This window comes from Pelobates fuscus, chromosome 4, assembly GCF_036172605.1.
Source record: "Pelobates fuscus isolate aPelFus1 chromosome 4, aPelFus1.pri, whole genome shotgun sequence".
Taxonomy (NCBI): domain Eukaryota; kingdom Metazoa; phylum Chordata; class Amphibia; order Anura; family Pelobatidae; genus Pelobates; species Pelobates fuscus.
The window spans coordinates 368337642-368356073 of record NC_086320.1 but is presented as its reverse complement, the minus strand read 5'-3'; the positions used below and the strand labels follow the sequence as shown (position 1 = coordinate 368356073).

Genomic DNA, 18432 nt, shown 5'->3' with positions numbered 1-18432 from the left:
CAGCTCCCCTGTCAGCTCAACTGCAAGTCTGGCAGTGCGAGTGCCGCGCGGCTCTCGCGAGACTTACAGTGGAGCTGACCGGACCGGAGGAGAGAGAAGGGAGCTAACAGGAGCTGCAAGAAACGTAAGTAAACGCTTCCCGCCAGCCCCAAACAATGTAAATTGCCATAATACAGACATTGACTCGAGTATAAGACGAGTGGGGGTTTTTCAGCACAAAAAATGTGCCCAAAAACTCGTCTTATACTCGAGTATATGAATGCAGTGTGTGTGTGTGTGTGTGTGTGTGTATGCCAGAGTTGGCAGCCTCTCTTTGCTAGCAAATGTGCAGATTTTTCTAAAAATCAGATTAAAAGGCAGCCATTTACCTCTTTCAGTCAGAAATAAAAAGGCTATGCTCTGCGTGTCCTATAATGGAAACTCATTTCAGTGTATCTCCTAATTGAACACAGCAATGCCTGCAAGGAGAAGGAGGGCCAGGTTCTGTGAGCACGGAGAGAAATAGCCAGTACAGTTGGTCCTCGTTTTGCGACGGCTTGCGCTTACGAGCAGCTCTTTCGCGGGGTGGTAAGTGCGAGCCGTCGTGGGAATTAGTAGAACGCAGCAGAGCAGGTAATTCATCTATGTTCGGGGAAATGTCCCTGAACAGACTTGCGCACCAGAGCAGGGAATCCCTTAATCAATGTTCGGAGAAATTTCCCCAAATATAGATTTGAGGGATTCCCTGCTTTGTTGCGTTTGTCTATGTTCAGGGAAGTTTCCCCGAACATAGAAAAACGCAGCAGAGTAGGGAGTCCCTTAACTCCTTACTTACCGAACAATACGTTCTACGACTGGGTCGTAGGAACGGAACCCGGTCGGTAAGTGAGGAGTGTCTATTAATTATGCTAGCAGTTTTGGACATGCAGTTTGACAAAGGAGATAGGGAGAGAACAGATACCATATATCAGAATGCCAAGATAAAGTGCTGGGGACTTTTAACCTTTTATTGGAATCTTGATGTGTAAGCATAGGTGTTTTTTTACAACAGCAAGTGACACCCAACAAATACACGATGCACGATGCACTCAGCAGGAGACAGGAAATAAATTAAAGCAGCACTGTCTCGCTCACCCTGCAAAAATATTTCATAGAGATAAAAATTATAGATTACTCATATTGACTATGTGAAATTCCAACCCAGTCAAAAGATATACTGAGACATTGTAGTGTCTACTTTGTCTCAGTTTTTTTCCTACGCCTGACACTTCTACACACTGGATCATTTGACGAGCTACCACAGTCTAGAAGTGTCAATATCACAGCCGTCAACAGGGAAGGCGGCAGGGAATTTGTTCTATCAATGGAGGATCCCGCGGTCTCGTGGCGTACATACTGTGGTCACAGGGGTCACAGCTGCGACCGGGCCAGTCACTCCTGGTGCCCGCCACCATATGTTGAGGCACAACCGCCGGGGCCGCACGTTAAGGGGCCCCTCCTGTTAGGGTCACCTGATGACTATGCACCGATCAGTTTTCCCACCGGGGCCCCATGGATCGTGTGTACCCCACGGCATGGGATCCTCCATAGACCTCAATTTGGTACCCTTGCACAGAAGAGGACCAGCCGGCGATCCCACTGTCAGGTATCTTTGCAAATTATGTAAAGTCCCCAGACTGTGAAAGTGAATGACAGTGCAGCTTTAAAATATTAGCTTTTTATACTATGAGGGGAATTGTACAGGAAAAGTCAAGCCAGATGGTTAGGAAGCTGCAAACCTATATCTGTCATGACAGGGTCACCTTAACAAGGAGAGGTACGATTTTTTTCACTGGTTTAAAAAAAAAAAAAAAAAAACACTAGCACAACACCTAAAACATTTGAGTTCTGCAAACGTTTCCTTTTAAATGATCACTATAGGGTCAAGAGCACAAACATGTATTCCTGACCCTATAGTGCTAAACCCACCATTTGGGTGGGTTGCCCCCCCCTCTTAGTCCCACAATAAAAGTTTAAAACTCACCTTATTTCCAGCGCCCATAGGGAAAGCATTGGATCGGATAAAATCAGCACGTGGGCGGGGCCAAATGACTTTGGGCCAATCAGGACCGCCGCATATAGATGCATTAAATCAATGCATCTCTATGAGAAAATTCATGCTGAATGGCAGGGCTGCTTACTGTGCAGCCCTGAGCAAGGAAGCCCCTCCAGTGGCCATCTGAGGAGTGGCCACTTGGAGGTGTCCCTAGGGGCAATGTAAACACCTGAAGGGAGCCATTATACTCACGAGAACAACTACATTAAGCTGTAGATGTACTCGTGACTAAAGTATCCGTTTAAGTAACATCCAACAAAATTTCAGTTTTTACGTGAAAGTGATTTGAGTGATTTCTTGTGAATATTATCTTTCAATGCAGACATCAGTAGAAGTAGAAAAAAAAGAAGGAAAAAAAAACAAAACAAAAACCTATCAGTAAGGGCCAGGCTACATATACATGAAATGAGAAACTTTTGTAAAGGAAGCTTTGTCACATGTTCCAGATGTCTGCGAGATTCAAAACTTATTCATTTTTCTCAGTTGCACTGTATACTGTACATGCATTTGCTTGGAAGGACAAGAGTTAAAAGACACTCCAAGTCCAAAGCTGACATCATTTATTGGACAGAGCACCAAAGCTAAGAATTATCTTCTCCCTTTCTCCCACCAGTGATCATAGGGCACTTCTCAGTTTTAGCCTTATTCCCCAAATTTTAAATCCCACCTCCTGGTTAAAATTATTAAATTAGGCGCCGGCTCATGGGGAGAACGTGTTGCTAACCAAGTGTTATAGTACGATCTGGTTTGCTTTCACACAAGCTCTCTGATCCTGGTGCTATCAGGTCAATGGACATTAGTTCTGAAATTTTTGATAAAGTGTTTTAAAATTTCACCAAATAGACTCACGTACAGCTACCCAACAAACATACTCCACAAAGTCGCAAGACGTAGTGGCAAAATGTACAACACCTCACTTTCACCCCGGATCCGGATGACCTAACAGGGAACAACACATAACAAGAGATGGATACCCCCCCACACGAGACTCAAAACAGCCAATAAATGGAATCACGCCAACCTCCCAAACCCGACGAACAACCACACGACCACACACAGACCTAACAATGAACCCAGGCTAACATAGCCGATTCAAAACATCAACACTCAAGTCAGGACTGGACAACAGGAGACCCAAGAACAAACTACACACACTATCGCACTAGCGACTGTAAATCACGATCCCAGAGCCATGATCACATATGTAACGAGGATTGCTCTCCTTTCAAAGGAATTCACACCGCACATACAGACACCTCAGTCGTATGATTCGCCCGAGGCTACGACACAAGACACAGGCGGGGTGGGAGGGAGGCCTACACAACTAGGATGGACCTAAGAGTCCAACACACATTAGGAAATAACACGACTCGTTCTAACCATTAGTGAACGCTAGAACAACACGTTACTAGAATTGTTTATTCGACACTCAAGTGACCATTTTAATCACTAACCTCAGACAAATCTGCCTATTAAATTTCAAGGGGAATTTCACAGTCCGCACATGTCCCAATACTACAAAGACCGCATATCTATATTCTGCTATTGAACCCTACCTAATGCTAACCCAAGGTAACGAACATCAGAACGTCATCTTTGTTGGAGAATTAAGCCTGATGTTAGACCATTAACGTTCAGTATAAGCCATAATTATTCATAAACCAGAGCTCTAGACTTTCACAAATGGGATCTAGTGGTTAATATAGGTCTACCTTCCAATAAGGAGAGAGATAAAAATCTCTTCTGATAACCTGAAATGATACTACTGTAGCGGGCAGCAGAGGCAGTTTTCCTATGCGGCATTCTGTCTCACAGTGCCAGGTGGAACCGATACAACATCATGTCCTCCCAGAACATATAATCCAGTTCCTGCATGCAAGAGAAAGTGGTCTAGGAAAGCAGTTTTGTGCAGCTCACTCTCCACTAGACAGCAGGTATATAAAAACTGCATCTCTTGATCTGCTCGTCGCTGCAGGTAATACAAAAAGAAGAATTTATTCACTAGAAGAGTGAGCGTGACTAGGTAGGTGTGTGTGTGTGTGATTGGCTTATTGGGTCAATGTTAGACATTATGTCTTTCTAATGTAGTATTAATGAGACACTGGCTATGGGAGCCTACTATTAATGACTTGCTTTATTCCCCCCCCCCCCCACCTTAAAAACTTTGAGTATTTTCATGTTGCTTACAGTCAGAGAGAGAAGATGGTCTGGAATGAAAGAAGCGCTTCCTTTCTATTAATATTAAAAGGTTTGTTTGATCTCTGCAGGCCCCATTGATGCAACCTTTGACTCCGTACAGCCACTGTATAGTGTCAGAACAGCCACTTAGAACTCTCCATGTATACATTATTTATTAAGAGTTCAGTTACACTTTAATTTGCAAAACATTTTATACATGAGTAAATTAAGAGAGTCTGGGGAAAATCTTGAATTAAATAACGGAAGAAACCAGTCTTATCTTTCAGAGTTAGATTTATTTCAGCAGAGATCAATGACTCACTTTACGATGTGCGTGAAACTCTTCACTGGATGAAGGTTTACTCTGCAACCCACACACATATCAACATGAATGGTCTTCAAATGACAAACCTATACTCAAACTGGATTTGCTCATTTCTCCATGTTTCCATATCTATCTTAGCTTCAGCTGAAAATGGAGCAGATTGCAAGGTATCTGTGGATCTGGGCAACAGCTCTATGGACACAGTGATAAACTACATTTCCCATGATGACCAAAAAGCCTACATTGTATCCGAGGATCACAAGTGGTGCTCAAACACGTATAGTGATCACTGTGCTGGAACGTGCTTCAACACTTTGAGACACTGGATCATGGTTTAGAAAAGACTGAGATGAAGAGATCTGTTGCTGCATCACTGCCTCCTTTTACTAACCTGACAGCATGGTGGCACAGATTATGTAAAAATTTAGACTTGCCCATTAAATTGTAAAAGCTCATCCATAATGTTTCAAAGTATCATTATAAGGGGAGGGCACAATTGATAGAATGTGCACAAAAATGCCACATCTGTAGTCAAATGGCATAATTAATCGAATTCTGTCACAGATGAATTGCGAAAAAGGTGTTTGGAAAAAAACATGCCCAGTCTTATTGATCACATTTGTGAAAAATGAACAGATTTCACATTGCCTCGACATTCATGGTGTTTCAATAAATGTGTCCTTGCAAACAGTCTTACTAGATCCACCCGCTTTGACACTTGTGCCCTGCAAAACCTGTATCCCTTCCCATCCCCCACTGCATCCGGAGGCAATTACTGACAATAGGGTTCATCACTCAAGCCCACTCAAACTTAAAGAAATGTAACTAACAGCGAATTAAGCAATTTCTCTTCTCCTTTCCAGACACTGCCTTCTGTGAGGAACTAGCCACCCTGAAGAAAAAATATGCTTTTCTCAACCGCTCCCTCACATTGCCTCTTTCAGGGATGTACAAGACTATGTTGTTCCTAAAGTGCGTGTCTAGTTCTGTGTTACATTTACTTAGAAGTTATAAAAATGATAAAATATTGCAGTATATTAGGCAGATTAGCTGAAAATTCATCTGCATGTAAATTTACGCAGACCTTTAGTTCATTATTCACTAATAAAAAAAAGTGAAACAAGACTCACTCACACAAATACACATAAACAGGGACCAACTATGACACCGCACGGTTATAACTCCCTACTCTTTATCTTTCGGACATGTCCTTATTTAGGCCCAAATCCCACTATTTTCTATGCTTAATGACCCTCTTCCTGTATAACAGAGCTCCACAGCAATAATACTCCCAGTAAACTACAATAAAAGTGTTCAGCAAAATAAAAAAGATACATACATTCTTGTTATATTTACATTTTAGTTGCATAAATAGGTATTTATTAAGTCACCTAAAATGCCTTGGAACAGCCCCGGCCCTGGCCACATCCCCATACACATTGTGTGTGCCCTGGGGGGAAACTGGTCTATACAATGTGCAAAATAATGCTAACGCTAACGTCCAAACAGATTGGTGAAAATTTACTAAATTAATGGGATCACAAAAGTTTACTGCATATACAAATTATTGCATCTACTGCATGAAACCAGAGCTCTGCAATAGCTACTCATCTCCTTTAGGGAAGAAAAATCCACATACAGCACCAATATATTCGTTAGCACTGTCCAGCAGGTGAATGAGAGAGTGAGACAAACTAATTCAGTAAAATACGTTTGACCTACACATGCTGCACGGACACGCATTTTACATCACAAACATTAGAAGACATGTAAATACATACATTGTCCTGGGCATTAGCGCAGATTCAGTACCGAATTAGTAATATGGAAAACGTGGCACCTCAGATGTTAATGAACTAGTAAGAGCATCATAAAATGTGAGCATGGATTTTTGCGCTGGCTGGGCAGCATTGGAATTATAATCCACAAATATCTGCAGTGACAGCAACACTCCTGGTCACATGCAGATTGTTCCCAAAGACCCTTCCTCGAGGTAAGACCAGGCATCGCAGGACACGAGTACACAGGGCCGCATGACACCGCAGCTTACTCCAGTAACTGTCTAGATTACATCATATGAACAGACACCAGCTGGAACATATGCTCAGCATTATTTCAACATCGCCATCATGTCACAGCAGAACCCATTTAAAGGGAAACGGTCACTTCTTGGGATTTGTAATACTCCACTTATCCCTATAAAGCATGCTTCCCCAAACTCCAGCCCTCCATATGTTGCTGAACTACAATTCCCATGATTCTCAGCCTATTTCATTCATGGAATAATGGGAGTAGTAGTTCAGCAACATCAGGAGGGCTGGAATTTGGGGAAGCCTGCTATAAAGAAATGTTTGTGAAGTCTGAAAATTCATATTAAATATTTATAAAAAAATATTTACATAATACTGTGAGTCTTTATCATCACTCACTCATGGTTATATATTTTTCTGTCACTGAACACAGTATGTAGAAGACAGGAAACAAATATTTCACATTTGTATTCCTAATGATAAAGTCTTCCTTTACATAGTTACTCCAAGAACCCCTTCAGTGGTCATGGTGCCTGCATGTGCAGCATTTCAACAAGAAACATACTGACTTGAACCTCTCTGCTGCCAGAGATATAACTCCACCTATTTTATTCAATGGTGTAATTCTCAGAGAAGGGACAGATCCCCTCTGTTAGCATCATTATTGCGTCATTAGCTAGCAGGCTACCTAAAATTAATTTGGTGCGATATGGGTGTCTGAACCAGGCACAAACAGCAAGCTGACGGCAGACCGCAAATGGCCTTCCCTGAAATCCCATCAGCACGAGAGGATAGGGCAGCAGGAAGTGCTTGGCCTCAGCGCTGGAACAGAGATAAGTTTTAATACTCTGTTTAGGTCATTATAAGATTTAGTTCCTTTCCTAGTAACTTAACGGGGTTACGGTTTTACTTCACTACCATGAGCACTTCAGCAATTGGAAGTGGTCATGGTACCTGAAGTCGATGCATGCTCTCAGCCAATGAATGGCTACCACAGCCAGCCATAAAGAGGAGACCAGGCATCAGACAAACCCAGGTAAGAGGACAAACCATTGCAAAACGGTATGCCCATTAATGGGCAATGGAGCCGGGGTACTCCCCCGCTGGGGGCTGCAGTGTTTATGATGCTTGAGTAACCCTTTCAGAGGGGATCTTTCCCTTTTCTGAGAACTACACCATGGAATAAAACATGGGGATAAAGGGTAACTGCAAGTTATAGTTTATTTTTAATGTCATGCTGTTTTCACCAACTGACATCACAAACCAGTTCAGACAAGGCACAGCCACGGCACACACCGCATTGGAGGACAATTATTATCATTATTGACACTTATCAAAGCATTCTGTTGTGATAAGTGGGGCTAAAGTGCAAAAACGTAAAAAGGGGAGGCGTCATGATTGGACTGTGCCCGCTGGTTCCACGGTGATTGTCCCACTTATTACTTGAGGACAGTTTTGAGAAGTTTTGGTCAATTCCCCCATTGTTTCGGTTTCTCCTCCTCTCTGTGCAGACTGACAAGTGAAAAGAGAAGAACTTATATTAATTAGGATTCACAGAGAGACAAGATGGAGGTCTCCAGTTCCAGGACAGAGGTACTCCTCTGCGTAAATAAAAAAAAATTATCACCGTTTAGTATACCTCCTCAATGAAAAAATAAATAAAAAATAAATGCATTTAATCATGTATTTTATTAATTGAGGGTATACCTAAAAACAGTGAGCAAAAGCTAAAGATTTCTAGCAGCCTTTGCAATACCTCTTCTAACCCCGCCCAGACTTTCTGCAGCTGTCCAATCACAGACTTCCCAATGCACCTCAATCAGAAGTCTTTTCAAGGCAGGTGCTCTGGGCCATTGCTGTCTCTTGAGTTTAGCTTTACTGAGCTAACCAAACCAGGAAGTGATAGGTTATCTTATTGACAGGTGGAGGGTTGGAGGTGTAACAAGGTTAATTTATAAAAGTGGCAATTTTAGTTAAATTTGCCCTTTTTGTAAAATGAAAAAAATAAATAAAGATCACGCTTCACACAAAGCACTTCAGCAAACTAAAGTGCATTAGGGGACGTGAGTGTCACTCTCAAGGGACCTGTCAGGCACCATAACAACTTCATCAGAACTTCCTGGCTTACCTCAAAGGGTTAAACCATTGATGAACTGTTTAATCCCAAAATGTTGAATCTGGTTTGAATCTATTTCCGTTGCAGCCAGAGGGCTGAATTAGGAAGCCTTGGGCTGGGAATCGTTGCTAGGATCAGAGTTCCAGTTGCTCTCCATTCAAAAAAACAGCGTGAGAAAAATATGTATGCTCCTCAAACAGTTTTGTGAATGGAGACTGAGCGCGTCTGTTCGCATCATCACTTCATTATGATTAAGTTATGGTGCCCAGCATGTTCCTTTAACGTTATTTTGCCACACCCCACAAAAACATATTTGTTAAATATAAGGGATAAATAAATAGAATATTAAAAATCCTTTGAGACCATGGTTTCCCTTTTACACACTATGCAGTATTCATTGAACCTGTTTGAAACTGTCGGGTACAAGAAGTGATACCAGAGGGAAATATCACAACAATTACGGGGAAAAGGAATGGACTTTTAATGGTCTTACAACTGGCTTGGCAAGTCCTTGCAACATGTAACAAAAACGCAGACACTCTTAGCCTTTATTACGAATACCAAGAACGAATAACTGTAGCCCACAAAACCCAGCACAGCAACATTTCCATGGAAAGTCTGACGTTTGACATTTGAAGCAGGGCATGAACTGAACGGTCGTGCTAGAGGTTTCAATGTGTGTCAGCACAGTGAGCTAAGCCAGTCTGTGAATGGGGTCTGGGTTCTACGCCCGTGTTCTACTTTGTAGGTGAAGAAAATGGTCTGGGTTAGCTCACTTGCCATTTTTCTAGACAACAGTTTGCAATCTATTTATCAAAATGTGCAAATATAGTGCCACATCAATCAAAAAGAAAATAAAATCAAACCGTTTCATCCATTATGCTCTCGATGCACAAGCCAGCATTATAAATCCTCTACCAGTTTACGTAATGGCAGAAATAAGACTCTAGACATGGAACTCCAATAACATCAAAATGTAATACAGCACATTTAACAAAACGATGAGCATGACAGTGAAATTTGTATATATATAAATAAATATATAAAGGGGGGGGGGGGCATTTTTTTTTATTATTGTTTTTGCTGAATCACCCAAAACACTTAATATACATCTCCAGGCCATTTTAGTTCCAGACAAATGGCTAAACGATCACTGATTTAGCATCATATCTACACTGCAAAAATTAACAAGGGTATTCACTAAGATCTAAACTGTTGCAAATGGAAATCTTAATGTTAAATACACCCAAGCTCTGACTATTGTTGAGGATCATTTTTCAAGATGAGACATTTTTTCTTTTTGCTACATAAAAAGTAAGGGGGAAGCCGAGATACAGATTTGTGAACTGAAATTGACAGTCATTAGCACACGTTTTAGCACAGAATTAAATGAATATGCAACCACAAATAAGAATTGGGGCACAAGTGTATGTGCAACGTAAAAAAAAATAAAAAAAAGACAGCACTAAATGTGGATTGCAATAGGATAATTTGTTTAGTTGTTCATATTCTCTTCTGTGCATTTAATGTCAGCAGTAAATAATCCTAACTATGTGTACTGCAGAAGTTATACATAATAAAACAATTTAACGCAACAAGAGGAGCACCCGGTTATAGCTAGGAGGTAAGGTGCAAACAAACAGACATAAGACTCTCTAAATTCAAGAAACACGGTACAAGAAAAGTAGGGTACTTTCCTACTGAGCACCTGAACACAACGGCAGACAATTCTATTGTGTAGAAAGGGGCCCTCTTCCCTCAAAAACATGTTCATCTCAATGCTCCTTGGGTGTTTGTCAGGAAGCACCAAATGATAGCAAGCAAATGTACAGACTGCACCAAGGGACTCCAGTCCCCAAAACAACGTCATGGAGATAACGTTGTTTTAAGGGAAGACAGCCTACCAAATATCTGCTGAAGCATTAAACAATGTAATGGCAAATTATTTCTATTTAATACAAAGTTGTTTTAGATTAAACTTGCAAGGTTATTTACTAAAGTGAGAGCGGTCAGGAATCCAAAGTGAATTTTTAATGTGAGACCACACTAACCAAACTGGAATCATATCCGACTTGGAGAATGCTTCCACTTTGACTATTTTGCCCTTAAATTTGAAATCCACTTTGCGTGATGGGTTATAAACAGAATTCCACTGTTAAAGCACCTCGTGCAAATCAAACATGAATCCAATTATTTAAAGAGTAAACTAACAAATTGCAACTTTTTCAGCATCCCTGAATGTTCGCCAAGGGAGGGATACACACACACAAAGAAATAAATAAATACATATTTTTAGCCACCCTTCTGTTTCCTATCTTTTGGGAGCAGGTGGTTTCCCTAGGATCCATTGGGTTAGCTGTGGCTGCTGGAACTAGGCTGCCGCTGGTCGGACTCCCCCTCCTGTCTCTATCCCACTGCAGCTCGCTGTGTGCTGGGAGGAAGTGAAAGGTATTGTAATTACTTCCTCCCGGCACAGAGGCCACGCAGGGGAAAGGCCGGCAGGAGGAGGGAATGGGCTGACAAATCCCAGGACAAATTTCTTAGTTGTCATGGCAACCTGACGCCTGGGATTTGAGTCCTGGGTTAGGAAGCTCTTTCCAATTTCGCCCCCTCCCTTTAACTTAAAAAAAGTTACACCTCCAACAGCAGAAGTGTTAAATTCACAGGGAAACGCTGCACAAGTAGACTCCAGGCACCATGACCACTTCAAATCACTGGAGCCGTTATGCTGCTTTAAGCATTTGTAAGTGTGCCATGAACCCACCACTACAGCTTTTCAACGATCTCCGTGGCTGATATATGTGGCCTTCTAAATGGAATTAGGCAATGGAGTTGTGCACAGGTTAAAGATCTGTACAGATTGCAGCAATTTTCCCATCAGCCACCATGTAACTCCAGCAGCATTAAGAGAAAACTTCAAACACTGAAACAGACATATATTATGGTGCAAGTTACAAAATACCAGAAAGAAAAAATGTACTTGCACTAAAGACATTATCTGCTGTTGTGAAAAAAAAATATATATATATATATATATCACAGTTAAAATGAAATGGCCATTGCTAATAGCAAGGATTAAAAGTAATTGTGGTAATACATACAAATTAAAAACATCTACTATACGTAACTTGTGCGTCCACTGTATGAGGTTTTTCCTCTCCCGAGCCAGATGTAACTAGTTATAATAAAGATCTTTAGGAGCCTGTTAGGAGGTGTAAAATTTACTTATCAAGCTTGATAAAAACAACTGATAAAATATTTTCTGCTCAGAAATGACAATTCTCAGCCTGTTTCCACATAAAATTTAGATATCATAACCAGTTATATCTCAACTACTTGACTCACATACACTTTCAGACTTTGGTCCTTTATTTATAGAAGAATCTATCCAGGGACTTCCAACAAATGTGCACATTGTGGCTTTATTTATTTATAAACAAACAACGGCTGATAACACAATTTAATGCATACAAGCCCTTTCCACTTTCAGGTGTTATTTTAAATAGTGAGTTTGCATTTATTATGCAAGACAGGACTGAATAGAGTACAAGGAGAGCACAGTTAATGGGGGACGGTATCTAATCTCAATACAAGACGATCAGTGTTTGAAGAGAACAGAATAGCCTGTACAAGTACAATGGGGTAACTGTTGAGAGGAGAGAGGTGGCTAGTCTAAAGCACAGGGGTCAAAAGGACCTGTGTTAACAAATCACAAAGGTGTTCGGGGGGTAATATGGGGAGGGGGGTCTTTACTTCCAAAGATCATCTGTCAATTACTAAGAAATAAGATGTTTGTAAATGAATTAAGCAAAGTAATGTTTTACCTATTGGTGTTCACACACATAGATTTAAATTTATTCATCTATAGATTGTATAATGCAAAAAAAACCTAAACAAGCTCTGCTGCTGAATACTGTAGCACGTTCTAATACAGTGAATTGATGCTGTATAGATTAATGTTAAAATAACAGGAGACTTTAATAAGCTAGACCTGAAATTTAATAAAGGCAGTAAGTAGTTCTTACTCAAATTAGTGCCCAGCGCTAGAACCCAGGCCACTGTCCACTACACAATTGTTTTCTGTACAGCTACCTCCTTCCTCAATGCTATGGAGTCAACTATGACATTGAAAAAGGTCTAGCTAGTGTGTTTTACAGATTTATAGTGTATATAAGAGTACAAGGGTACAGTGGGACACTTAACTAGTTGTACAATTTAAGGAGGTGTCATAGCCAGTACTAAGCATATCACTTAGATCCATGGTCTGAAATAATGCTGAAACTTCAGCTTGGTAAACCCATCAATGCTGCTTTCTCAACATTGTACAATAAAAATATTGAAAGGACCATTAAAGTTACCCACACCACCTCATCTCAATGAAGTGTTCTGAGTGCAGTGTTCCTGACATTTTAGCACTGCAGTTATTATTTAGAAACTGCAATGTAAAACACTGGAGGATTAAATCCACCTATAGTGGCTGACAGCTGTTAAAAGCACTTCCTCCTCCAGAACGGAGTGAAACTCTGTCCTGGAATCAAGAGCTGGTGATAGCAATATTTGATTGGAGTAGTGGTGCTTCTGGTCACCCATGCCTAGTTCCATTCCATTTATGAGAAGAACTGTATTGGAGCAGATCGAGAAAGATGTCAGCAGGCATACCAACGTCTTCAAAAGGAAGTGAGTGGCTGCAGCAGAGAAGTCCTGGAGACTGTAAGCGAGGTAAAATATATATATCAACCTACAATCCCAAAATAATGATTGTTTCATCTGAACAAGAAGCAAGATGTAACAGGCACTGCATGACCACCGAGATAAATGTATTTTTCTTTTCAGAATTATTTAGTATGCAAGACGTAATCTAAAGCCTGCTTCAGGTGAATAAATTATGCTAAAAGTAAAAATTTTTTAGTTATGTTGACAATATATTTACAAAACGCTGTTTCACACGATGTAAGCATGAATTTTACATAGTGTATGTTAAATAATGTAATGGAAGCAGTCCTTAGAGACCCAAAATAAACACACATGCAAGCCAGGATAAAGTAATATTGATTAAATCCACAGTTAACATTGTAAAGATGCAGATGCATGCTTTAACCCATTAAGGAACAAACTTCTGGAACAAAAGGGAATCATTACATGTCACACATGTCATGTGTCCTTAAGGTCACATTGGTCTAAAGGTCTAATTGGTCAGATATCTGAGCTGTTTAACCTACAGAGGTAAAACATTACAAAACAGAATAAAGGCAACACAGAAGGCTTTTACTTACAATACATGAAATGTGAAAGTCAAATTGCAACTGTGGCCAACACTGCCAAGCTGGAAGAACAGCTGTACTGGAGATTTTTTCCAGTGAAGCTATTCTGGCCAAGATTTGTCACTCGAAGTATGGCCAAGAGGTAGATACCCAGATGTTGTAGAACTGTATCTCCAATGACGTAATGTCACCCTGTAAAATGACAAAACATGGTAGTGTAGTGCCACATCATCTGAGGATTTACCTTTTCATCACCACTTAGTGTTTATAGCAAATACAGGAAATTGACCAGGTAAAACACAAATTTTAGGCCAAAGTTACCAAACTAGAAAAGCAGACAACGGTTTGCAATTCTCTGGTAAAACACTGCTTTGGTGAATCACCCTGTTTGACACCCAAGGAGCTGCAACAGACAGGTGTAGAGCTTAACCGGGAAAAAGGAGATTTTGAATTAAACGTAGGAAAAATTATCTTATAAACTGATTCGTTGGATGGAAAATTTCACCATTAAAGCGAACACGTTTACAATAACATAATATTAGACAGATGTCACAAGGTTCACCAGAACACGAGTCATAAAGCTCAGGATGAGAAAACACAAAGTGCCAAAGACCATGACCACCACAAGGAGTGGCATTCTATCTGCAGTTATACAAGACAGGAATTAGCACTTTCACTTAATGGGCACCTCCAGCCAACACTGACAAGTTAGCACTTGCAGGACATTGCGACCACAAGCTGTAAAGAGCTTGTAAAATCTAGCGCTAGGTGGGCACAGCCTTAACGAGAGACATTGGGATTAAATGGACATGATCACTACAATCACCAGCAGGAACAGGCTCATTGCAAAGCGGGTGCTTAAAGGGCACCATTAGCAGAACTACTAAAATTTGCCGGGCACTGCTACCACAGGTTTAATATTTTGACAAATGTTCAACACAAGGCATTACTATTAGCATAGTAAAATGTCTAATACAATTTGCAGCACCTTTCCAGTTAATGGCTGTTGAGGTTTACACTCCTGGCAGTTTACCAATGCCAGCTGCAGTGCTGGTAGCTGCGGCACGGTTGCTAGCCCTTTAAAACATTTTTTTTGCTGTAGTACATACAGTTAGCAATGCTATAACAAAATTAGAAGGCACACAAACATAGGAGACGCGCAAGTACCACCAGCCAAGGGTAGACTCTACTCTTACAAAAATCCAACTAGAAATGAGCCAGGCTTAAGAGAGGTTCATTTCCATGTTTAGGATAGCAGAAACATTTTTTGCTCTTCAATACATGTCATCTAATTTTGATCCCAGTCATTTAGTTGTTGGAATACTCCTGGCAGTGGTTTATGCCCCTGGCATAGGTTGACTATAGTGGACTGGCTGTGGTTCACACCACTGGCAGTGTCTGATGTCAGCTGATGTAACCTAAGGCTGTCATGCTTCTGGCAGTGGCTGCTCCCAGTTGATGGTACCTGTGGCTCCTGCCAGTGTGCAATGGCACTGGAAGTTGGAGATGCCAGCTGATGGTAACTGCAGCTCATGCATCACACAGTGTTTGATGCAAGTTGATGGTACCTGGGGCTCCTAACAGTGGGTAATGCAAGTTTGATGGTACCCGGGACCCCTGGCAGGGTTTGATGGCCCCTGGCAGTGTGTCTGATGGACCCTGTGGGCCCCTGGCAGTGTGTCTGATGGACCCTGTGGGCCCCTGGCAGTGTGTCTGATGGACCCTGTGGGCCCCTGGCAGTGTGTCTGATGGACCCTGTGGGCCCCTGGCAGTGTGTCTGATGGACCCTGTGGGCCCCTGGCAGTGTGTCTGATGGACCCTGTGGGCCCCTGGCAGTGTGTCTGATGGACCCTGTGGGCCCCTGGCAGTGTGTCTGATGGACCCTGTGGGCCCCTGGCAGTGTGTCTGATGGACCCTGTGGGCCCCTGGCAGTGTGTCTGATGGACCCTGTGGGCCCCTGGCAGTGTGTCTGATGGACCCTGTGGGCCCCTGGCAGTGTGTCTGATGGACCCTGTGGGCCCCTGGCAGTGTGTCTGATGGACCCTGTGGGCCCCTGGCAGTGTGTCTGATGGACCCTGTGGGCCCCTGGCAGTGTGTCTGATGGACCCTGTGGGCCCCTGGCAGTGTGTCTGATGGACCCTGTGGGCCCCTGGCAGTGTGTCTGATGGACCCTGTGGGCCCCTGGCAGTGTGTCTGATGGACCCTGTGGGCCCCTGGCAGTGTGTCTGATGGACCCTGTGGGCCCCTGGCAGTGTGTCTGATGGACCCTGTGGGCCCCTGGCAGTGTGTCTGATGGACCCTGTGGGCCCCTGGCAGTGTGTCTGATGGACCCTGTGGGCCCCTGGCAGTGTGTCTGATGGACCCTGTGGGCCCCTGGCAGTGTGTTTGATGGACCCTGTGGGCCCCTGGCAGTGTGTTTGATGGACCCTGTGGGCCCCTGGCAGTGTGTTTGATGGACCCTGTGGGCCCCTGGCAGTGTGTTTGATGGACCCTGTGGGCCCCTGGCAGTGTGTTTGATGGACCCTGTGGGCCCCTGGCAGTGTGTTTGATGGACCCTGTGGGCCCCTGGCAGTGTGTTTGATGGTAGCCGGGGCCCCTGGCAGTGTGTTTGATGGTAGCCGGGGCCCCTGGCAGTGTGTTTGATGGTAGCCGGGGCCCCTGGCAGTGTGTTTGATGGTAGCCGGGGCCCCTGGCAGTGTGTTTGATGGTAGCCGGGGCCCCTGGCAGTGTGTTTGATGGTAGCCGGGGCCCCTGGCAGTGTGTTTGATGGTAGCCGGGGCCCCTGGCAGTGTGTTTGATGGTAGCCGGGGCCCCTGGCAGTGTGTTTGATGGTAGCCGGGGCCCCTGGCAGTGTGTTTGATGGTAGCCGGGGCCCCTGGCAGTGTGTTTGATGGTAGCCGGGGCCCCTGGCAGTGCCCTAGCCCCCATGCCAGCTGTAAGTTGACAGCCATTGAGGAGGAAGCACCTCCCCCACCCTGGGTCCCCGGGGGGTAACACTCACTTCTTGCGGGCTCCATCCTTCCTTGGGCGGCCCCGGGGTCTCCTGTCCGTGGCTGCGGGGCTGGCAGGGGCCGCCGGGGGCCCGGGCTGCTCACAGGCGGACTCTAGGCTCTTGTCCTCGGCTGACATCCTAGGGAAGGGCCCGGCATTGATCCTCCCCGGGCTCGGGCCGACGCATCGTCACTCGGAAAGGACGGAGCGGGGAACGAGGACGGCAGGCGGGCTCCCCCCGGGCTCACGGTGCCGCCGCTGGGCCGCTTTCCTCACACGATGCCCTCGGTCTCGGTCCGGTAACGCGAGTCACAGCGAGTGCGACGAACCAAGTCTGACTAGAACCCCCCTCCCTGCGGGACTCCCAGCACCCAGCGCGCATGCGCACACACCGGGAGGATGGGCGCGCAGCGAGTGACGTCATGCTCCACCCAGCCGCTCGCTCTGACAGGAGAACACACGGGGAGGGAGGGGGCGGGGCTAACACGAGGAGGGAGGGAGGGGGCGCGGGCTAACACGGGGAGGGAGGGGGCGCGGGCTAACACGGGGAGGGAGGAGGCGGGGCTGCAAGGAAAACCCGGAGCGGAGTGACATGGGGGGAGGGGAGCTCATACATTATGACCCCGCTCAGTATATAGCTCAGTATATAGCACAGTATATAGCTCAGTATATATAGCACAGTATATAGCTCAGTATATATAGCACAGTATATAGCTCAGTATATAGCTCAGTATATATAGCACAGTATATAGCTCAGTATATAGCTCAGTATATATAGCTCAGTATATATAGCTCAGTATATATAGCTCAGTATATAGCTCAGTATATAGCACAGTATATAGCTCAGTATATATAGCACAGTATATAGCTCAGTATATATAGCACAGTATATAGCTCAGTATATAGCTCAGTATATATAGCACAGTATATAGCTCAGTATATAGCTCAGTATATATAGCACAGTATATAGCTCAGTATATAGCTCAGTATATATAGCTCAGTATATATAGCTCAGTATATAGCTCAGTATATATAGCACAGTATATAGCTCAGTATATAGCTCAGTATATAGCTCAGTATATATAGCACAGTATATATAGCACAGTATATAGCTCAGTATATATAGCACAGTATATAGCTCAGTATATAGCTCAGTATATATAGCACAGTATATAGCTCAGTATATAGCTCAGTATATATAGCACAGTATATAGCTCAGTATATATAGCTCAGTATATATAGCTCAGTATATATAGCTCAGTATATAGCTCAGTATATATAGCTCAGTATATATAGCTCAGTATATATAGCACAGTATATAGCTCAGTATATAGCTCAGTATATAGCTCAGTATATATAGCACAGTATATAGCTCAGTATATAGCTCAGTATATATAGCACAGTATATAGCTCAGTATATATAGCTCAGTATATATAGCTCAGTATATATAGCTCAG

The 18432-nt window shown here is 43.3% G+C and overlaps 1 protein-coding gene across 11 annotated transcripts in view; it reads right to left on the bottom strand.

Moving 5' to 3' along the window:
- Positions 1-17323, bottom strand: part of KMT2C (lysine methyltransferase 2C) — a 162588-nt gene extending 145265 nt beyond the window's left edge. For all 11 annotated transcript variants that reach the window (XM_063452686.1, XM_063452688.1, XM_063452693.1 and 8 more), the window contains exon 1: positions 16986-17323. In XM_063452686.1, the coding sequence (XP_063308756.1) occupies positions 16986-17113 (128 nt within the window). In that variant the 5' untranslated portion in view covers positions 17114-17323. The remainder of the gene's footprint in view (positions 1-16985) is intronic.
- Positions 17324-18432: the final 1109 nt, after the last annotated feature.